The sequence below is a fragment of the Coturnix japonica genome, chromosome 1 (assembly GCF_001577835.2).
Source record: "Coturnix japonica isolate 7356 chromosome 1, Coturnix japonica 2.1, whole genome shotgun sequence".
In the NCBI taxonomy this organism is placed as follows: Eukaryota; Metazoa; Chordata; class Aves; order Galliformes; family Phasianidae; genus Coturnix; species Coturnix japonica.
In genome coordinates this window covers 112,003,548-112,027,011 of record NC_029516.1, presented here as the reverse complement: position 1 = coordinate 112,027,011, position 23,464 = coordinate 112,003,548, and the positions used below count along the sequence as shown (strand labels likewise).

The 23,464-nt window shown below is 40.4% G+C and overlaps 1 protein-coding gene across 5 annotated transcripts in view; it reads right to left on the bottom strand.

Moving 5' to 3' along the window:
* Positions 1–8,665: 8,665 nt before the first annotated feature.
* ARHGAP6 (Rho GTPase activating protein 6) overlaps positions 8,666–23,464 on the bottom strand; it is a 281,800-nt gene continuing 267,001 nt past the window's right edge. For all 5 annotated transcript variants that reach the window (XM_015887037.2, XM_015887072.2, XM_015887055.2 and 2 more), the window contains 4 exons: positions 19,288–19,385; positions 13,076–13,329; positions 11,231–11,311; positions 8,666–10,757 (listed from right to left, as the gene is read on the bottom strand). In XM_015887037.2, the coding sequence (XP_015742523.1) occupies positions 10,051–10,757; positions 11,231–11,311; positions 13,076–13,329; positions 19,288–19,385 (1,140 nt within the window). In that variant the 3' untranslated portion in view covers positions 8,666–10,050. The remainder of the gene's footprint in view (positions 10,758–11,230; positions 11,312–13,075; positions 13,330–19,287; positions 19,386–23,464) is intronic.

The following is a 23,464-nucleotide window of genomic DNA, read 5'->3' as shown; positions in this document are numbered from 1 at the left end:
TGGCACTGGTATTTGACATGTAATGACAATAAACAGGAAAAAAAGCTTAGGAAAGATCCCCCACACAAAACTAGTTTTATTTCTGCCCTGCTAGATCTACACACATCTAATATTCAGAAGATATTCAAAAGGAAGCTCAGCGCCCAGACTCACTTAAAGAGCTGGGTGATGAGCCACTTTCTCTGGCTAATCCCTTTGTGGGAGCACAGCCCAGAACACTTGCACTAAAGAATAGGTCCACAAGCTCTGACAAGAAACAGGTATTAAAGCTTTCAGCTGGCGTAGCTATGTGCCCTGTGTCTTAGTTTACTGATTAAAAAGATATGCGCCTGGACCAAGATGCTGCAAGGCATGGCCCATACAAGTACATTCAAGAAAAGCTCTTTTTCCTTTTCTCCCCGCTCACTGAACATCAATTTTGGCAAGGGAGAAGGTTGGCAGGGTTTGGGTTCTGGCCATGAGGAGCTCAGCCCAACAGCCTGGTGGCTGGGTGGAAGAATTGAGGCATTCAGCACAGCTCTTGTTGAACCAATTACAAAGGATTTACATTAACGCAATTGTGCAGTGAGCAGAAACCGTCTAAGTGGAACGGTCTGCTTCAGTTGCCATGCGAGTGTGTTTGCTTATTCCTGCCAAATAACCAACATTTCCTGCAGGGTGATTGGAAACAAGTGTAAACAGTTCTGGTTATACATTGCTGATCCTTACGTTATAATCTCATCCCTGCTCTACAATGACTTCTCCAAATGGGAGAAGCCTGAGTCTGTCAGACAGAAAAGCAGGAGGGCTGGCAGCAGGTAATGGCTGCAGGCCCACCTAAGTTCCAGCCTGAAGCTGTGCAGAGGATGGGATGCTCCTGGGGCCTGTAGCCTGCCTGCTTGTAAGCGCCTGGCCTTCTTACAAGCTCTCATCCTCCACAGAACCTGCACAGCAGGGAGTGGGCTGCAGAGTGGCATCAGATCTGTGAAGAGGTGCAGGTAGCATGAGGTTCCAGTGCTCTGAAGGATGGTTGGCACCTGCTGCAACTACATGTGGCTGCCTATGGTCCGTACTGATGGCTGCCATCAGAGCAGAAGCTAGATGTGCTCCTCACAGAAGTCAGTTATAGTTGAGAGGTGCTTTCTGCTGGGAAAAGACATCTATCTCAATAGCTACTGAGGAGATTATAGCAAATCCACCAGACTCTAAAGATTTGAAGCAGAAATGTGCCAAGTGGCAAATGCAACATGGTTTTGGTATGGGTGTTTTTTTGCTCTCCTTCCCACCAAATAAACCTCTTCAAGGTTCACTGGGAGGTGACTGCAAAGCTAAGGGTCAGCATGAGTCAGCCTGAGGCTTTAAAAGACAAGTCCACAAGGGAAAACAAGCAACAAAGAGAGAAAAATGGAAAATTAAAACAAAGAACACAAGAAAGAAAAAAGGAGGAAGGATATGGAAGCCATTAATAAGCCGTAAATACAAAACATGTCCTGAAAACTCTGATCTTATCTAGCCTCCTATTGGCTTTGAGCTGTGCCCAGCACCTCACTGCATGTGCTGTTATGTACCTCAGAAAACATGGGAGAAGTTATCTACGTTTTACAATAATGAAACAAGCTCTAGTACAGCAGTGCATAACAAACAGACATCTGACCAAAAGGCTGCCTTAAATTAATAACGTGGTTTTATTGCCTCTGGTGCCCAAATTTCTTTTGTCAGCCTGTACTGCACTCAGCTGTGTCCCAGTCCACTGTTCAGGTTGGTCGGACTTCATACTGGGTATTGCTCACTTGTTTGAAGGAAAAAGTATCTTTTATTTCCTTTTCTTCCCCGCCCCCACCCCCCGTGGAAAGAGTAGAGGATCTTCCTTCTGGTTGCATTTGTTCTTGTGTTTCCCTCTGCATTCCTGATATTCCTTATCCATGTGCTTAATCTAATTCCTTGTTGTCAGAGATAACAACTACGTGCTCTCCCTGCTCACTCCCTAAAACACAGTAGAAAATTGCCTGAGGCTGATGTGAATATTAAACTGAGCTGAACAGCTCTTCTCACAGGGATGAACAAGCTCCTGCTCTCTCTCCTGTACACCAAGCAGATCTAATAGTCCATACATGTATGGAGATGGCTTGGGCTGAGGTGCAGAATATAAGATTAATGAAAATAAAGACAACCTAAAACAATGAATGCAACTTAAGATGCATTTCAGCCAGAACTGAATGACAAGAAGCTGAAGTCTGCACTGCTCCATCCCAGCATGACTTGGAAGCAGCTCAGTTGTTCACTGTTTGCCTACAGTGAAGTTGAGACGTCTCCTCAATGGCAGCCACAGGAATGAGGCGTTCCATGTATTTACATACTTCTTCTCTGGAATCCCTTTTTCTTCCCCTCTTCCCCCCCCCTCCGAGAATTTCCCTCTTATTGTTTTCCTGGCACATTTGCACCATTCATGCAGTCAAGCAGAAATCTTTGCTACGGATATTCATATTCCATTCCTGACCTTCACAGCACTGACAAATATATGCACTGTAGCTCCTGTCTTCAACAAAACCGTTATCCTCCATCTTACCATCCTTATTCTCTCCTATGACTTGGGCTCTCCTCACACAACAGTTCCGACCTTCAGCCCTTCCTTTTCTTCAGGGTCTCTCCCATTTTCCCTACCCAAGTGCCTTATTGATCTTGATGTAGCTGTGCTATCTGAGCTGCCAATCTAGACAACACAGCCCCATGCTGCTTGGTACCTTCTAGCCTCTACCCCTGTGGGTGCTTCCATACCCAGGCTCCTCTTCACCCCACCAAGTGTTTCTAACCACAAACATCAGCTCTCCAAAGGAGAAAAGGCCTGATGGTTCAGAAACTGATCTGTCAGTGGGGAGGGGAAAGCATACATTCCCCATTGCAAGCGATCTCTCTTCCTCTTCCTTTATTTGCTTTTTATCAGAGGCCCTGCTCCTGTTATAGGGGAGTCCATCAGCTCCAGCCACCCACTTACCACTCAGATCACAGAAAGAATGGCAACAGGTTCTTCTGAAATAGTTTTAACCCACAAAAAACTCCCAGTGGGATGAAGCAGCTATTTCAGAACTCTCCCTCTTTTATTCTTTAAGACTCACTTCTTTCACAGACTGCTAAGCAGCTGCTAACACTGCTGTCAGCTGGGGCCAGTTAGATTTTTTGGGAAGATTTGAGAAGGAGCTCTTCACAGCTCCAACCTCCCCTGGGGCTCCAGCCTTCCCTTTCACAGCTATGAACCATCAATACCACCCCCAGCAACAGTAGATCTGGTAACCTTTAGCTGGTTGTGGGAAGCTACAGAAATACCCTGTGGGTGTAAGGAAGTGTTTGTTCATCTTCTCACCCTTTAAAATCTTTATTTTAGGATAAAAGCCATATTCCTCTTCCATATTCAACATTCAGTATCCCCAGAGTGATTGTGTGATTCTTGTCCTCAAATGAACAGTGTGTTTCTACTTCAGTAACCCCCCTTGGCAGGCTACCACACGCATTTATTACTTTCTGCATGAGAAGATGCTTTTCTGTTCAAGCCTTTTTCCTCTTCCCTTCTGTGTTTTTGGGTGGAGACTGCTCACTACAGAACAGTTGAAAGAGCAACCACAGCTCAGGTAACACCATAATATTTAACAGCTTTTAAACTCCAAAGGAAAGAAACGCTGATTTTTAGGCAGCCCTTTCTCAAAGTAGGCCAATTTTGGAGTTTCATTAGTTCCAAACAAGGTCATGCCCATGCTCCACATTGCCAGCCTCAGCACTCTGCCTAACCACACACACATCCACCAGTGCTTTTCTCTCCTCCTTGGCACAAGTGTGAAATCCCCATGGGTTGGACACTCACTGGGGAGGGAAACGGAAAACAAAGATTCACATCAAAAGAAAAAGAGTCATTTGTTTAACAAAGGCATTGTTAAAAAAATAAAAACAACACCAAAACAAAACATTGCTCCATTTCAAAGTGTAAATAATAACTAAATAATAACTAGGAGAGGATCCAGAGGCCAGGTCTCAGGTCCTCACTTGTGGCATGTAGTAACCATCCAGCTGGCAGTGCTGCTCATCTGCTTTGACATGCTCTTCCTCTCCCTCCCAAATGCAATTGCGGACAAAAGTAGTTACAGACAGCTCTCCCCTTTCACCTCTGTGACACCAGAAGTCCAGCAGCTCACACATTTGCTTACTCAGTAACAGATGGAGGGAGGATTAAAACCTGTCTTTTGAAAGGAAGATTTTTATCTGCTGTTCTCCTTTTGTCTCTGCCACTTGGGATTCAGCACAGGGTAACCCCTTCACTCCTGTGTTTCTAAAGTGTCCAGCTTGTTTGCTTTCATAAATACCCTATTCATTTTTACATTGGCTGAACTATTAGCAGGTCTAATTCATGAACACTCAGATCAGATGGAAACAGAGATCCCAGAGAATGAACATATCCCATTAGAAACAACAATAAAAAGCCAAAAAAGGTCAGAACAAACAATTCCAGACATAGCACTGTCTCTGCCTCACTTTCCAAAAGACCATGGAGCTTGTACAACATCCAGCAGAGCTCAGCATAATCTCCTTCCCTGACTTAAGCTCCCAGCACCTGGGAGGAGCACAGTCTCCACCAGCACACTCAGTGCCAGCATTCCCTCAGATCCCAACATCACCAAGGTCTCCAGGTTGCTATCACTACCACCCCCTCCCCTTGTGCTGTGAAGGGAGCAAAACATTTCCTCTGATAGAACAGCTTAGGTTGGAAGGCCAGGGCTGTCCCCAGCCCCATGCAACCTGGCCTTGTGGGCCTCCAGAAGTGGAGTGCCACAACTTCACTGGACAGCCCGTTCTAGTACCTCACTGCTCTGAGTAAAGAACGTCTGTATAACATCTCACCTGAATCTCCCCAGGATGAAATTACTTGTTGGTGTTAGACAATAGCTTTAACTATTCCTTCTCTGGAGATATTTAAGACCCGCCTGGACGCCTACCTGTGTGACATGGTGTAGGGAACCTGCTTTGGCAGGGAGGTTGGACTCGATGATCTCTAGAGGTCCCTTCCAACCCCTACAATTCTGTGATTCTGTGATTCCTTCTTATGGTTGTCAGGTTCTTCACCTGCCCTCTGTTTCACCAAGGGCATCTTGCAGTGAAACTCATCCAACAAAATCTGGAGGGCCACTATCAAGGAGTATCCATATGGCCAACTTACATAGCCCTTCTTTATAGACTGTGGAAAGAAACGGCAACACACATTCCAAAACAGACCATGCTACAAAGAAAGTTTCAAAGAGACTATATATATAATGAAACAAAAACATCCCTTTCTCTACACTGAATAGAAAGAGAACCAATGAGAAACTTATCTAGATCACCTCTGCAGTTGCATTAAACTTCAGAAAAGTTACATGGATACTACTCTCAGATGCCAGTCTCATAACCAAACATTCTACAAGCCCTGAATAGCTCTGTGGTCCCTGCAGCACTATCTGGACACCCAGGTGCCTTCCCCTAAAGCAGCTGTAGAACAGCAGTACTTGCTATCCTCAGTGATGTTGTAAAAGGGCACACTGATGTCAAAATACTCCTTATTACAACATCTTCATTACCTTACAGATCTGTGATGTTACAGCATGATGCAATAATGATACTCTTTTCTGGTTTTGAGAAGGAAAATGAGAGATGGAGAGAGTACAGAGACACTCATACACTGCACATTTCTGAAGAGAAAGAAGTTCCTGACCTTCCACCATACTAACATATAAAATGGTAATCCAGGAAGGCTAGAATTGAAGATTTTCAACCCAAGTAATGCTACAATGTAATGGAAAGCACAACAACAGGGTAGCAATGTCCTAAGCTACAGTAAGTGAGGATAAGCCCAAATACAGCAGTAATAGACACAGAATCAAAACAAATAAAAAAAATTGCTTACCTTGTGAGGCCCCAAGTAGGCAAACACCTCCATCAAAATACCACTGCTTCCACTGCCAACCCTTAAATGAGGTCTGGAAAGGATCCTGGCTCCACCCCTTCTGGTCACTCAGATACACTGCATGCACCTGAGCTGCCTTGGGTCATTCCTGCCTTCCCACCAGGTGCATGATCACTGTTTCAAGCCATGACTTAGCATTTCTGCTTGTAAAACAACAACAAACTGTGTGCTAGGGGATTGGGGTGGGAAAACAAAAGATGCAACAAGAAATTCTGGTCCATTTTACCATGTCAGGTCAATAGCATAGAAGTTTTAAGTGACATTAAACTGTGCTGTGTTAACAGCCTGGGCTCCTGATGCACACACAGTAGAGCAGTTGAATCATTTCAGGCATCAAAGCCAGTAGCTGAGTTTGAGTAGGTTTACAACACTCTCAAGCGCTTGGCCAGGCTTTTGCCTACAAGTGTTCCATGCTTTCATCAGTAATTTAAACAGGGCAAACAGAAGGCTGCTGCCAGAGGGGACAGTCAGTCTCATCCTTCCTCCTCTATCACCTCTGACCTTTTCTCCCGTGTCCACCACTTGTGAAAGTCACTGAGCTACCTGAATTTTATCTCTGTGTTGTACAGAGCAATTTTCAGCTGCAGCAACAAGCCCTGGGATTCCTGCCACAACTCCAAGAGGTGGGAGGGAAGGGAAGGGTTGTGGAAGGAGGCTGGGGAGGAAGTTACAACTTTTCTTCCAGCAGCAAAGCAGAGTCTTAGTCCCATCTTGTTTTCAGGAGTAGAAGCAAAATACTATTCTAGTTTATTCATTTTTCTTTGGCCCAGAGGATTTCCACATTTGATTTTTATCTAGGGCTGCACTGGTTGCTCTCATTTTCTTGTTCTTACAATGGAAGAGAGAAGAGGAAGCCCCTGTAAGCTGAATGTAATGCTTCACAACTATGTAATCCTCTTTTGAAGTTCAAGACAAACATCAAAATAAATCCCATCACTGATTTCATCCTGGAATGACAAATGTCTAAGTCCTCAGCAGGGTTCCCTTGTTGATGTCACATCACCCAAAACAAATGCACGAGCTTCCAAGTTACCCAAGCATTCATTGCTTTGCCCTTCCACCACCTTTACTTTTGGTAGCTGAAGACACCAACACTAATATGGACACACACAGAGCATGACCTGTCAACAGAGACTGAGCATGACCTGTCAACAGAGACTGGGTCCGGCAGGACTCAGGCAGTGGAGAGATACTTCATTACAAACTCTACACTTCCTCTTTCTTAGACTGTGGCAATAAGAATCCTCTCACTTCAGACTCAAACACTCCAGTAGTTTCTGGACCAGCTAATGGAGAGAGGGCCTTACACATCGACCCCGTAATTCAGTTACTTTCCACACCTATCTATTCTTCCTATGTTGCAGATGCTAAAAGTTACAGCGAACATTTTCCTTCTCAGAACATTTGGAACAGCTAACTGTGTGGGGTTGTTTTTTTCTCCTTTGTTTTGTTCTTTGGTATTTTTGGGAGCAGGAGAACTAGGAGGTGAAGAAGAGCATTTCACATCTGTCACATCATTCAATAGACTTTTCAAATGTTATTTTCCCTTCAGAGTATTTTGCCCGAGCCTAACAACTTTTCACACCTCCAGCTAAAGCGAAGGAAGGGGCTTTTGGTCTGTCCCAGCCCTACCCCTTGCACATACGTAGCAAAGTGTAAACTTCCCCAAGCCTACTGAAACGTAGGCAACCAGAATAAACTTACTGTTGAAACAGAGAAGTGTTAGAGCTTACCTATCTACATAGCAGGTACAACCTACAACCACTGCATGCATAACTTGCTTGTGATACTTTATACTATTCAAATGAAATTAGTAGAAATGATTCATTCTCAGTCAGTGTTATTTTTAAATCACCAGAATTTATTCTGTCTGATTTCTTCCCATGCAATTGCAGACTGAAATGTGGGCAGACACATTGTCCTTCAGCAGTGGTTTGGTTATTTGTTCCCCGTTTTTGCATATACACCGAACAGACGGTAATACACACCTATGTACACAGCTGTACAGAGAGAGGTACTGGCAAAAAGGAATCTTTGTATGAAACTAGGTAACCATCAGACAACTTCTGCTTAAAGTGACAGAAATGTGCAGATGCTTCTATATGTAGAAAGGGAATTAAAATGAAGTGCACCTTCTACAGCAGGATTTACACAATGCCTGTTTTATAGAACTGCTAAGGAACGTTAATTCTCTGTAGCAAGTCTGCATCAAGACTGGAACAATACTGAGGCAAGATCAAATGATGGTGATTGCTTGTGAGAACTCTTTTACTGTCTTTGCGTATATTCCACTACCTAACTTTTAAACTTGGGAAAACCTACTTTTTCCTTTTTTTTTTTTTTTTTTTTTTTTTTCTTTTTTCTTTTGGTAATAGACTGCCATAGAGTTGCTGCAACAAGCTACGCACAAAATCTTTTCCTATCAGCTCCAGTATCAAGGCACAGAGCTGAGATGTACTCTGTACACAGTATTCCATATCCCTATAAAAGAGCCAGCCAGTGAGATAGCACAGTGACACCAAAGGCCAAATCCTTCCCCCTTATACCTGAATTGGGGCCGTTATCACCTAAGTCATAAATGAAAGTGATCCTTAAGGACCTTAGCCTTTCAGATGTTTCTGAGAGAGACACTCTGGAATACAACAGAAACACATCATATTTCACACAAACCTTACCACAAAACAGAAAAAGAAAGAGCAAAAATATGCTCACTGTTTTGTTCAGCCTTTTATTCCATCGTTATGGCACAAGATAGAACTTAAAGACAACATCACTGAATACGTCTTCAACGACATTAAAATTAAGACTAACAAGTTTTATAAAATTCTTTTGGTATGATACACTTTCCCTTACCAAGTGATAACAGAATTTCTTCTAAAATACTGAAGTACATTGCCACCTGCTGGCCAGAAAGGCTTTCGCAATTTGAAAGCAACACGTATAAAACACTGACATTTGACAACGCAACACAGTTATCGAAGAAGTACTGCTGACCCAGGCTTTGGCACAGTATGTATAGAAACGTAGCTGTGAACTTCTTCTCATGGCATATTCACTTCCAAAATTCAGTGTGACCCCGTTCTGCAGATATCCTCGTCTCGATGAAGCCTTGTTATTTTAAAGGAAAAAAACCATATTCTTTCTCTACCGTTACACAACTCAACGTATTGGGTTTGGTTTTCTAAAATTTGGATTCCAGTTCATTGTTTTAGAACAATATATAGAGTCATAAATTTATAAATATATATATTATATCCTGTATACATAACATCGTTTTTCCTCTAGACTGGTAGGGCAGACTTTTGTGCTACATCTTTCACTGGTTTAGGCACGGCCTCGTTCTTATTTGATTTCCCCAAACCACCTTTTACTACAATCTAAAAAAAAAAAACTTTTAACATTCATCTCATATCAAATTTTAATTTTGTTTGCAAATATATTTATAAGAAAAAAGAACAAAAATATTTGGTATTCCCCCCCACCCCTCCCTCCTAGTCACTACTACCCTTATAAAATATATGGCTTTTCATGTTCCACTCTATTTTAGTGTTTTTCGATAGGCAGTGAAAAGAAGGACAACGTTCTCCTTTAGGTCTTTTGTTCTAAGCACAGAAACCAGCTTGTGCACTTCCTATAGAACTCCAAGACACATCACGGTAACGTAAGCGCAGTGATTCTTAGAAAAGCAGTCACAATTGATTGACGTCTGAATATGAAAACATAATATAGGATTATCATACAATACCCATGACAGAATATACAATCATCAAACTGCAGATATATAAATACATTTGAGCCACATCGAAGCAACAGTTTTATCTTATAAACAGCGTATGTATGCATACAGGGTTATTGGACTAACACTTCCATCTTCTTTTCTCACAAGCTTGCTGAAAAACAGGACCGTACTGTATTTGTAAATAGACTGCTTGCCAGTGCTGTTAGGGAATTAAAGTGAACAAGGTTTAAAAAAATTACATGTAACTTATTCGGTAGAAAACAAACAAGCACCTCCCAGTTTTCCAGTGTCGCCACTGTTTTCCTATGAGAGGGAGCATAGGTATGAGAAGCAGTTCTGTGGAGTCTGATCATACAAGGGTCTCCGGGAGGGCATCGGGGTTATCAGCTGATAGAAGCTCCCAAATTTGCCACCTCTCTCTTTGCCAGTCCTGCCAGTCTGGCTCCGAAACATTTTTACTGTTCTGACTGTGAGCCGCCGTCGAATAGATGTTACCTGCTTGGGTGCGCGGGGCCAGGCGCTCCTGCCTGGAGATGGCCTGCTCGGGGGCTTTGACAACGGGCCCTCCAGCTGCTCTGGTCCCTGCATTTTTGTCATGGCGCTGAAGTCTCCACAAAGAGTGCAACGTTGAAGAAACGCTCGATTGCTGCGACAACGCAGGGCTTGCTTTGGGCTGCCCAGGGTATGGAGGTGGTGGCCTCTCTTTGCTGTAGGAGGGCTTGCCCATGCTCTGTGAGCAACCCGCATGTGAGTCATGCTCAGTGAGGTCCTCCACACTGCTTAAAGTCAAGTGCCGCTCCGACTTGGAGCGTGACTGGTCCAAACACCTACCACCAGCTTCAATGTGTGGATTACTGCATACCCGAGACATGGCAGGCTGGAGCTGGCACTCGGGAATAGCGGCAGTTGTCTGACTCCTGCGCATGACTTGCCTGCCATGATCCAGTTCGGAGGAGCTGCCCTGCCACCGAGGAGAATATATGGAGAGGTTCCCTTGTGAAAGAGAGCACTGTCCAGGCCGCAGCAAGCTGCTTTCGTAAATGTTTCCGTAAGAACCTGGGGACCAAAGTATGAAAGATGTCAGTCTGTGGTCATTTATGTGGCATTCTACAAGTTACTGCTTTTTCCTTGTATCATACCACAAAGAGAGATGGGGATTTTTATCATCAGGCTATGCAGTTAAAGGCTCATTAGCTTCACCATTGCCTTCCAAGTTCCTGCACTGTGTCTACCTTCCATAGTGAGTTTCAGAACTATTCAAAACTGTTTTCAAAGTAACTTGAAAATGATTTTTCAAAATCATTCTTAAAATGTCTTAAAATTGTGTCTTAAAATTCTGTCACGTGTAAAATCATTGTGCTTCTCTGCATTTGACTGAACAGCAAACCTTTCAAAGTCAGTGTTTTACCTACACATTTAACTCTTTGCAACATGAGCTGTCCTACTAATTTCACTGTGATTTCTCAAAACCTGGAAAGTGTTTCTGCCTTTGTTAGCTTTGGGCTTAAAAGTTCTGAGAAAGTTCTGACCTGCAATGCCTGTGTCTTTGCAGCCACTTTTCAGCGTTGAATGCCAGGTGCCCCAGATATCAAAATGATCTTCTGAAACATCTAAATAGCAAGGAGAGCAGGAAAATAAAAGGACAAATCCATTAAGACACTATTTAGAAATATGTAAATGTAACAGTATGTTAAATTGACATAGAATCATAGAATCATAGAATCACCAAGGTAGGAAAAGACCTAAAAGATCATCCAGTCCACCTATTACTAATAGCTCCCACTAAATATGACCCTCAACACAACATCCAGTCGTTCCTTGAATACCCCCATGGTTGGTGACTCCACCACCTCCCTGGGCAGTCCATTCCAGTTCCTGACCACCCTTTCTGAAAAGTAATATTTCCTAATGTCCAGCCTGAATCTCCCCTGTAGTACCTTGAAACTATTCCCTCTAGTCCTATCACTGATGACACATAAGACTATGCAAGGTATCAGAGTTGTCAGCGTCTTCTAGTGTTGGGCTTACTGTGCACCTAGCACAAACAGACCAAACGTTTACTCACTGTTTCAGGCTCAGGTCCTGTAAATGAATTTAGTGAACTCTGTATGAGTGGGACACCTGAATTTGCTGAAAGAATGAAATTTTGCTTGTCTTCTGCTTTACTGAAGTCAATGGGTACTTTGGACAATAACAGGAGGATTTGGTCAAAAGAAGTTAGTCAGTTCATTTGCTTCCCAAAGGGAAAGAATGGCAAAGCTCCCACAGGCCCTCCAGTATCAGTGGTCACTGTAACGCATGCTCTAGCAACCTGCAGTGTACTTCTTGCAAGGAAGTGCTGTCACAAAACAGATTTAACAAAATGCACATACTAGGCCTCATGCTGGATTCTAACCTTTCTGTACCATTTTCTAATTCCATCTGGCAGAAAGAAATTTCCTGATTCCTCACAGTTTGCTACCGTTGTGATACATATTAAAGTCCAAAGAATGGTTAATATGATGAAACTTTGTTTCATTTCCTGTTCACAACTTAGCAGAAATCTAACCACATTTTGAAAGCAGTTCTGAGATTCAGATGCCGAACAAAGAAGAAAAATGCCCACTGGCATTTACAAAGCTTACAACTGGGATAGTAGTCTAAATCCCATTAATTCCAAATGGAATTAAGTGCCTAACCACTACTTCTGAAATAAAAATACTTACCAAACAATTCTTCGCACCTCTAAACACTGAAATTCCTTTAAGTTTGGCTCACTATATGTGTATTTCATGAAAGTAACTGTTAATATTTTCTGACATTTTTAAATGAAAAGCATCTGGCAGAGCTTGTAAGCTATCAGCTTTAATGAGAGTTCTTCACAGAAGAAATTATTCAGGTGTGCGCTCCCTAGGCAGGTATGGAAACTATGGATTCCTATGCTGGTACTGCTAGGTGTGCTATTGGTAACAGATGTAAAGCTGTGCAGCTCAGCCATGTTCTCCAGTGCAAAGCACTTTTCAACTGCACAAAATTTACAGCTTGACATCTTAAACTTAGATTTCTCCAAAGGCTGGGACGTAGCACTGCAGGTATTACAGTCCTAGCAAGCAGAACTAGAAATAACAGTCTTTAGCATGCTCAGAAAAAGGCTGAAAAACTGGATGTAAAGAGCTCCATTTTCCTATACAATCGCTCTAAATTTTGAAAAATGCAATACTAAATGCATCCCACACAGGTGGCTGAGCTAGGGGTACTGGTCAGTCGTTACCTGTGAGGCTGTTACACTACAACAGTCTCAAGTCCTGATAGATGATAGTAGAGAGCAGACGCTTTTCAGCTACATCAGAAATCCCCATCAGTCACTCAGAATGAGGAACACAAGGAGGATATACCTTTTCCAGCCTGTGGTGCAGAAGAATTCTCCTTTGTCTTAGGCTGCAAATGTGTGTACTGTTCTGGTACCCTGTACAGCTTATCCGGGCTGTGCACAACTTCTTCTTGTGTTGCCATCAGCGAGCGCTCAGACAGAACGGGGGAGTTGTTGTCATATGGGGAGACATCTCCGCTTGAAGCTTTGTTGGAGTCGATGGAAGAGTGTCTTTCTCCTGTTGAGTAGGAGCCTTCCGACCGCAGCATCTCAGGGCTTCTGGGAAATGTTGTCAAACAAATGACGTTAGTGAAAAATGCTTCACATTCACAGCTACGTGCACACTCTGACATCACACAAAGAAAATAAAATGCAACGGTATGGTCACAGCTGCTGAAATGAAAACACTTCAGAAGCAGGAGAAATGAATTTTCCACGAGTGAAACTTATGCCATGGAGTGGCCAGCAGAGGCCACTAAAAATCAAAAGATGCTGCTATCAAGTATGAAAACAATAAAAACCAAACGCTGTACAGTTCACCACAGGAAATTAAACAGTGAATCAATTCCTTATGTTACCTTGACCATTCTGCTTGTTTCAACAATAAATCTGAGGGCATGATAGGGAAGATTAGTTTGATGATAAGAGTATGCTAAAATAACTTGTTCCATTTTACAGTAATATAAAGTCAGTGAAAGCAAATACTTTAGCTCATCTCTCACTCTGTGAGCAGGACCTCTTATGGAGGAATCAGAAGGTAAATATTCTATGGAGGAATAGCAGCAGGACTATCATATTTCTGATGGATGTAGAAATCAACTGGCTTTAACTATGACCCAAAATAAGCAAACAAAGCCCCTTTCAAAAAGTACATCCCAGGCTCAGAGAGAAACCTCTCATTTTTAAAGTGTTGAAAACATAGAAGGAGATCTCTCAAATTCTTACAGTTCACCAAGTGGACAGGAGACAATCTGTGAGCCACAGAACGTCCCAAAGAATATGGAGAAGACCTCTGCAAACATACTTTCTCTCTGTTGGTTGCCCCTCATTTATATTTTTGTTACTCATTTTTCACTTCTCTGACCCTCGATCTTTGTTTCTTAGATGCTTATCTTCCATCTGTTCTTCTCTTGAGCCAAACTCCTTTTATCAGTGACCTCACATTAATATATGCCGTATTTGTATGTGTTACAACAGAGGGTCTTCCTTGTCATGTGTACTGAGAATGGTCAGCCTTTCTGAGAGTTAAATCAGGCTTAAACTGAGTGAGCAGCTAATGTACATTACTCATAATGAAACAACCCTTGTTCCAGACAAATGAAGTAAAACTGAAGAAGGAAAATAAAGAAAACACACAGTGGTAAGACAGGCTAGCTGCAGCAAACTAAAGATTGATATTCAGATACTGACAAACCTTAATACCTCTTTCAAGCTGTTTCTTTCCCCCTCATTGATTTATGAGTGCTATGTCTTGAACAATAAAATATATACACTCAACATCATGATTAGTATGTTTTTCAATACTTGATTTTTTTTTATTTATTATTTTTAGTGTAAAAGGAACCATAAAGTGTTGAGATTTAATTAGGTTTTCTCTTAGTTACCCCCCAGCAAGGAAACCAACACCAAACTGACTCTGAAACTTAATGAGGGCCAGCTTACAAAATGGGAGCTGCCATTTGGCTAAACAGTACTGCTCCAGGCTGCCCAGAACGGCTGGCACAGTAATGTTGAAGAATCATTAAAAAGAAATTGTAAATCGTGTTCTCAATTGTGTAGATTCCAAGCTGTAGATGAAGACAGGGTGAATAAATCTACAGCTACTGAAGAATTATTGGCCTTTATGTACTTGAAGTTTCTAAATTGCTATCACAATCGAAACTTCTCCCTCTCTCTTTTTTTTCTTGTTTCTTTGTTCCTTACAACTCCCTCTCTCTCACCTCCTAAATTCTAAAAAAACCCCAAACTCATGCAGTGAATGTGGGACAAAATGTGATGCATTTAAGTAATGTTTTGAGAGCCTTAGAAGAGTCAGAAAGACCTGAGAGAAAAGGGCAGCAGTGTAGCTATCTGTAGATTTCCTGTGACCAAATGTCTTTCTCTCCAGCTTTCTAGACTGAGCGTCATCTAAACCTCATCCTGTTAACATAAAGACATACTTAACACTAACACTGACAGCAGGAAGACCTGTCACATGTACATCTTTGTGGGACCAAAACCTAACTACACTACATAGGGCAAAGAGGGAGGTTTAGCCCTGCGTAGCCATGGCAAGGTAACACAAGGAATGAGGGCAAAGGGAAATGCAAATGAAAGGGATGTGGGAACATAAACTTGAGCTTTGTGAAGCACCAATTTAATGTCTTACCTTGAATGATCTCTTATAGTCTATCTTGCCTCAAGACAGAGCTCCTGATAAAAATGTACTTAAATGGAAACTGTCAAGCCTTTGAAAACGTCAAGCTTCTAACCTCATTTACAGCTTCTGCTAGTAAACTCATGCAATTATTTATACCTAATATCATATTCAACTTTGTTTAGAAAAGAAGTTTTAAAAACAAAAGGAAATGCCTGTAGACTAAGATTATTATTGTAAGAAACCTTAAAAATGGATTGAATACTTTGAAGCTGTAGATTGATCTCACACGTTTGCTTTACATACATAATTTTAAGATGCTATCTAAGAACTAAAAAACTTTGGCTCACATCTTTCCAAATAAAGAATGGATTCCCACAATTCCCTTAAAACAAAGATTTTGCATCTGCTTGGTTTACAGTTTGAATTCATTAGCAATCAGATATTTACTAAAATTCAGAATTCATCTTCACTTGCATTGTTTTGAGACTGTCTGCCCACACACTGGGGAGAAAAATATGGAAACAAAGTAAATCCTGCACAGGATATGCACTCACCTATATGCAGTAGAACAGTAGATTATATATTACCAAATGTCAGAAATTGGAAAGCAAGTAAAATATTTTCTGCAGGCTTTGAACTACATTAAGGAAAAGATTTAAGAAGTGTTTAAGTATCCCCATCTGACTGAAAGGTGTGAAAGCTGCAGAAAGAACCTATAACATATTGGTTCAAAAATACTGTTGAGTTTTCCTTTTTTAGCTGGCATCCTTCTGTGTTTAAGTTATCTGCCAGAGCCTACCAGTATGAGTGACTTGCAGAAATTTTAATAACAGTAATTGCTTCCACTGAGGACATTCCTACATTTCCAATGGTGTCCAGGTCATGAAAAGAGGAAATCTCATTTCAGTTTTGGCAGAAATCCTTTTCTGCTATACCTGAATGATTCTGACAGGAAAACCGATTATATATCTTGTAAGAGGCAAACCATAAAGAGTGTGATGGCTTGGCAGCATGAAATAGCAATTTCCATATATATTTGAGGTACCACCAACAAAACAGATTCTTGCAGGATTGCAGGTAGAGGACCCTGATTCAGGAAGCCTCTGCAGGTCTGTATATGAACATACTATTGTATGGCCTCATCTTGGATGCCACAGGTTAGGGTGGATTAAAACCTATCATCACCATCCAAAAGCACTTGAAAATCCTATTCATTTAAAACACATTTACTCTAAAATTACTCTAAACTACATTTGCTCTATTTGCAACCACGGTAAGTGATAAATACTCATAAGAAACATTTTATTTTTGTCTTAAAGATTCTTCAACTTACAGCTGAAAACTGCAAATTCCATTCTTATCAAGCCAACATACAAAAAGTTAAGTTATCCACAAAAGCAGCCATCATAATTGCTGCCACTTTTAATTAGTGCTTTACCACGACCATGTTTCATAAAGTCCCTGACACACCATTCATGATGCTCAACTCTTAAGAGAACTGAAAGGTGAGGAACACCTGATTTGTCCTCCTTGGAGGAGGAAAACAGACTGTGTTTTCTGTCAGATTAGAGTCAAGAAAGTATTTGCAGTGACCTCAAAAGTGGAAGGGATGTGAGAGCAGTTGCAGAAACAGGACCTTCAGAGTAAGTAATGTAACATTAAAGTCTTGAAGTTGATTTCACACACTAAATTATATAGCCAACCAGCTTTTCTGATGAAGATTCTCTCGTGAATATCTAAGTTTTCCTGTTCTGTGGATCCAAATTTGGAATGCCATTTTGAGTACATAATCAGTACAATTTCAAGAGTTGTATGGACATATGGTGGAGATTCATTGCTATGAAATCAAGGCAAGTATCTCCTTGTTTTCTGCTGCCTCACACTTCCTACAAAATAGATAACCAATAAATGCATTACCTACAAGTCAATATTATGTCCTGAAGATCGATCTCTTAAGAGCATCACACTCTTGGCAATAACACTAAGCAACATTCTCTCTAATTTCCTGGAATATCTTAACCAAGAAGCTGTAATCACAGTGAAAACATGTTTCATTAACGTTAAGACTAAATCACTCACATGATATCAGAGGCAAATGAGAAATTGTTTTTCCTATCTCAGTGACACTTCATCTGCCCACTGCTGAAAATACAATAAATTGGTACTAGTGTAGCCATAATGTTCCTATTCGGATTAGTAACCTTTTCTTACAAACCTGGTCTGTGGTGACCAGCTACCCACAAAGGATCTGTTTTTTCCTGTAGGTGTGCATGTTGGCTGAAAATTAAGAATGCTCACAGAAAGGTCAACTAACTTAAAATAAACAGGATCTAACAATAAAATGTTTCACTCACAATTATTTGTAACATAAATTTATGTTCAATTAGTATGTGAATTCACACATGAGATACAATTTTATGTCTTTTACAAAGATTGTGAACTCCACCATGAAGGCTTTCATTGTCTTGCAATATAAATAATATGATCATTTCAAACTGTGGGCTTAAAGAAGGAAGTCTCTACAGAGTACCATATTATTACCATATGTCACGTGATTTGTAGTTTTAACCCATGGCAAATGTGAAACAAGTGTAAAAGACATCTAAAGTAACTAATTACTTGGCATTTTCTGTGAACAAAATATGTACATGGCTAGTTGCTGTCAGTCAGATTACACTAAATGAATTTCTTAACTGCAGTACACTAAAGGAAAACACGGACAACTACCACAGATCAGATGATATGTGATAATTTGCTCGTGTTATGTGCTCATATGGCTAAACTAATGGACTAGTAACATCCTTTACAACACATGATATATTCCACATTTTGGAGTTTTGTTTTTTTTTCCAGTTTTTGTAATTAAAGTAGCCTTTCCCCCCAGTGTACTAATTGTACTGTTCCTTTCATGCTTCTTCATTTAAATCTACGCACACCATTACATTACTGTCAAAAGTACAATGTACAGAGGGAGAGAGAAAAAAAAAAATGTAGCTAACTGTACAGTTTCCATTTTAATTATAGCCTGAATGCACTAGGCACTTTTCACACACACACAGGAAGACAAAGCCCAATCTGTCCCAGAGAGCTTAGTATCTAGGAAACCTCTTAAAAATTACTTAAAGCAAGATGGTCAAATTTTGTAATTTTAAGAGTCTGGAATATCGGGATTCACTAGAATAAAGGCAATGACTGTGCATCCCATGAGAAAGCCAGGAGTCCTGTTAATCTAAATGTACAAAGTCATAGCATTAAGGCACATGAGTGAAAGCAAACATAAAGCATACGCAAAGTTGGAATATGTTATGTATCATAACTGCAATAGTGACTAGTGGGATTCTTTTTCTCTTCATATATTTCACAAAGTATATGATTAAATAACATCCAAAGAATTTTTGTAAGCCTGCTGCTGCAGCAATTGACTTGTTTACAATGCCCTACCTAGTTCACAAGTGTATACAATAGAAAAAGAACAACAAACTGGTCAAATAGTTAGCCATGATTGTATTAAGGCACTCTAGGGTGTGTTTCACACTTCCTCTTACTGAAGACTACAATAAACCCAAGATATGAACCAGCCAATTACTAGAAAACATCCTGCCAGATAATAGTGTACTGAATATTTTTATGTACATGTCATTCTGTTCTCTGCAGCAGAACACAATCTTTTCTTTGAATCATGAAAGAAGATTCGTCTTTAGAAAACACTGTACAAGAGTCATCATTTCTTTGGCAGAGTCTGTTTAATGTGGAGGGATTCTCTACTCCACTGTAGACAGTGCAGAAGAGCCGCGGAAAACTACAACCTTTAGAACACTTCCAGTGGGAGATAGAAATTCCCAGAAGAAACAAGGATGATGAAAAAACTGATTACTCACGATGACTGGGAAGCTTTCCTTCTCAACAAATAGTCCACAACATCTGGGTCAGTCTCTAATAGGCTAATAAGCACTTCATTCTGTAGATCAGGGGAAACCTATCAAGAAAACAAAAAATAATTAATTGGAGATAAATATTTCTGCCACATATATCCATTTTGGTGCAGCACTTAATCTACAATTATAGTGTATGAAATAAATATTCAGATGCTCCCACTTAAAAGAGACATTTTGTATAAAAGATGAAAGTAGGACTGAGGACTACTTTGTACAAAGCCAAATGCTGATTACTGTTGAATATCCTATTGGTGTCCAGTTGAGTATTATAACAACAGTGGGATTATTCACATACTGCAGTCACAAAAGCCCCAGTTTAAGGTCCTTATCTTCTATCTCCATTCAAAGATCTGGAGATACTTAAAAATTTCAGTTCCAAGCAACTGTATATCACCTGTTTTTGAAATAACACAAGATGTAATTACACAGGAAGGAAAATGGTTCTTTATATATTCCATGGCATTTAATTTATTTATATCCCTCTCAAACGGAAATTTCATGGTAAGAGCTCTATCTCTGAAGTTCTTCCATTGTCCATTCTTCCATTTCAGTGATAGATGCTAAAGGTAAACATTTTCCTAAATTAAGCTTTATAAACTTGTATTCTTCAGATATCTGGATGACCAAATTCTGGGATCCAGAAGCATGTAAATTCTGCTTAGGGCCTGATTCATGACAGATAGAGCTGCAGGTTAGACAGTCTCAGCAAGGGGTCATCAACTGTGCAATCTGCTTCTGGATGCAATTTGTCAGAGCCTATATCTTTTGACCTTCAGGTCACACTTCATGGGCCATTTATTCTCCCCGACATTTACTGGAAAATAGGAATAGAATTACTAATAGATTCCTCAGGGGAATACCTCAGTTTGGAAGGTATGCATTTAAGAAGTCATGTTACAGAAAGGACATATTACTTTGATAAAGGAAATTATTTGAAAATAAATGAAGATAGGCATCATTTAACTCAAACTGATTCAAAACATTTAGGAAAAAATTGTGTGACTGACTTTCTTTTAAATTATTACTTTTGACTTCTATGCTGGAAAAATTTCTTAACTATGGGCAATGGCACACTAGTCTTTAAATAAATTATTTTACCTTTATAGGAACATATTTTTGAAAACCTGGTGCTATGTGATTTTTCTGTTCAGAAAGCCTTTTTATACACTCAATACGACAATATCTGAGAGTGAAGCAGGTTTCAGACCTTTCTGTCTTTATCATACTATTCATCTCAGAATGAAGTTGTTAAACATGTAACAATCTACTGAGAGGAATTCATCTGAAAGCAATTTATATCAGTCTGATTTACTAATTTGCAAGTGTAGAAATGATATGTGTGTAAACAAATGTATATATAGAGAGAAATATTATATGCACATCTCAGGAAGATGATACAGAGCTGAAATAATCATTATTGAAATAATTGCTTAACTGGCAATTATGGCTGAGTAGATGGATGAGAACTTGAAGTTCAGTGACAGAAGGGTAAGGTAAGGACATGCAGAAGCCAAGGCACCACTGAAATAACTGCATCTGTTGAGCTCACACCAGGACTGCTCAGAAGGCTTGGGGTTGTCAGGACTCTGGTAGGGGAGATAATTTTGAGTTTTTAGGGGTGAGTTTCACAGCTATCGAGGCATAGAGGGGTGAGGGGACCCTTGCAGTTGTTGTCCCTCGCTAATGAAGTGTCAAAGGAAGGCAATGTGTAACTGCCTCCTCTGTGGTGAAATCATAGTAGCCTCTAACAATAAAAATAAATTTCAGACTCTACATTCTGCTTCTTTGCAGGAGGGATGGATTAGGCACTAGGCAACGTAATTGCATGGCAGATGGGGTGGTTGGGTTCAGCTTCCCTGGATTCAACTTCTGGGCACTGTTCAGACACTAGTATAAAGCAGTACCTTGAACATTCCTGCAACAAGTACTAATGCATCTCTAAGACCCATTGAAATTGATGGGAATTAGATATTAAAGTCATTAGTATCTATGAAGCAAGGGCAGCATCTTCTATGCTAAATCCACATGTTTGCATATTACTAACATTAACAACAAGCAAAGCACAAAAGCACCTTGGCATCAATACACTATATGTTACAGCTGTATCTGGATCCTCATGTCCAGATGTTTATCTTTTTTTAAATAGCACAAATGTTAAGTATAAACAGAAGTACTGGGTTGGCTTCATTCTGGTAGATTTGCCATACTGTTTGTTAAGCAGTGGGAACGGGCAGAGTAAAAGCACCCAAAGATGCTCATCTGTTAGGAATTCCTGTAAATTTTACATCAACATTTTTTCAGCTTTCAGGAGAGCATCTGTGACAGGTTTGATCCTCCTTTGATTCTCACATGCAGCTAAGCTTTCATTTTGAAATCTGATTTTAAACTCCGTCTACAATCTGAAGGGCTGCTCTAAAGCACAAAAGAAAGCTTCTCTTTTTTCAGCACTGCATTTAACTTTCAGCTATAAATTCAAGCATTGAGAAGGTAAAGAAATAAATCTGTCAAAATGCAAAGACACCATATGTAAAGTTAGCCTAATCCTAAGTAAGTCCTGCCACTTCCACACTGAACATGTGCCTGAAGTATGAAGTGGTGTGCCATAAAGTGTTCTTAAAGAAAAATAACAGTAAGGATAATTCAAGTATTGCAGATATTCTTATTCAAGTATTATTAAAAACGTTTTAGTGCCATCTATGCTCTGGGCAACAGAACTTCTCACAAGAGTGGTGGTCAGTCATTTTCTTCTTGTGCTATGGAAGGAAAAATAGCACCTCAAGTTTCCTCGACCTTAGAAAAGCATTACAAAAAGAAAGAGATAAAGTAAGAGAGAAAGAAAAAGAAAGGAAGAGAGAGAGAAAGAGAGAGAAAGAGAGTGAGTAGAGAGAAAGAGAGAAAGAGGAAGGAAGGAAGGAAGGAAGGAAGGAAGGAAGGAAGGAAGGAAGGAAGGAAGGAGGAAGGAAGGAAGGAAGGAAGGAAGGAAGAAGAAGGGAAGGAAGGAAGGGAACGGAAGGGAAGAAGGAAGGAAGGAAGGAAGCGAAGGAAGGAAAGGAAGAGGAGAGGAGGAAGGAAGGAAGAAGGAAGGAAGGAAGGAAGGAAGGAAGGAAGAAGGAGGAAAGGAAGGAAGGAAGGAAGGAAGGAATGGAAGGAAGGAAGGAAGGAAGGGACAAAAAAGAAAAGAAAAGAGAGAACACGCAGACGAAAGGATGAAGCAGCGAAGGAAAGAAAGAAAGAAGAGAAAGAGTGAAGAAGGAAAGAAAAGAGAGACAAGAGAAAGAAAGAAAAGAAAGAAAGAAAGAGAAAGAAAGAAAGAAAGAAAGAAAGAAAGAAAGAAAGAAAAGAAAGAAACGAAAGAAAGAAGAAAAAGAAAAGAAAGAAAGAAAGAAAAGAAAGAGAGAAAGAGAGAAGAAAGAAGACAGAGAGAAAGAGAGAAAGAGAGAAAGAAGGAAAGAAAAGAAGGAAAGAAAGAAAGAAAGAAAAGAAAGAAAGAAAGAAAGAAAGAAAGAAAGAAAGAAAGAAAGAAAGAAAGAAAGAAAGAAAGAAAGAAAGAAAGAAAGAAAGAAAGAAAGAAAAAAGAGAAAGAAAAAAGATTGCCGTGTTTCTCATTGGAACCAGAATAAAAATGAAGAAAAGGTTGTAATGAAAGGTAATACAGTGCAAAGGAAAATATGACAAATCCACAACTGTTCATCTCAGGTAAGACTGATAGACAGGGCTTTGATTGCTTTTTCATGCTTTTATGCATGTTGAAATCTGTAAATCTTTCTCTTCCAGTGTTGTGCGCCACATCCCCTCAGTTCAGTCTTGTCCATCTTCTCTCACCTGTGCTGTATTCAGCAGCAGTTTTGGTCTAGACTTCTATGGGAGGTCTTCACAGCATTCCACCTCTTACTTTCAGAACTGATCTCCTCCTACTGCTGCTCAGCTTCAAGCCACAACAAACCAAGCTATTTTCACCTTTTAAATAGTTCTATTTTTTGTCAGGACATTTATTTCTACTAAAATGAAGATGGGATGGTGCCCACCAACTGGCTTCTGCTACCCTAGAGTAGAGCTCTCTGCCTCAGGCCCAAATCATGCAAAACTTACCTACTATTTCACAGACAGAAAAAGGTAAGGT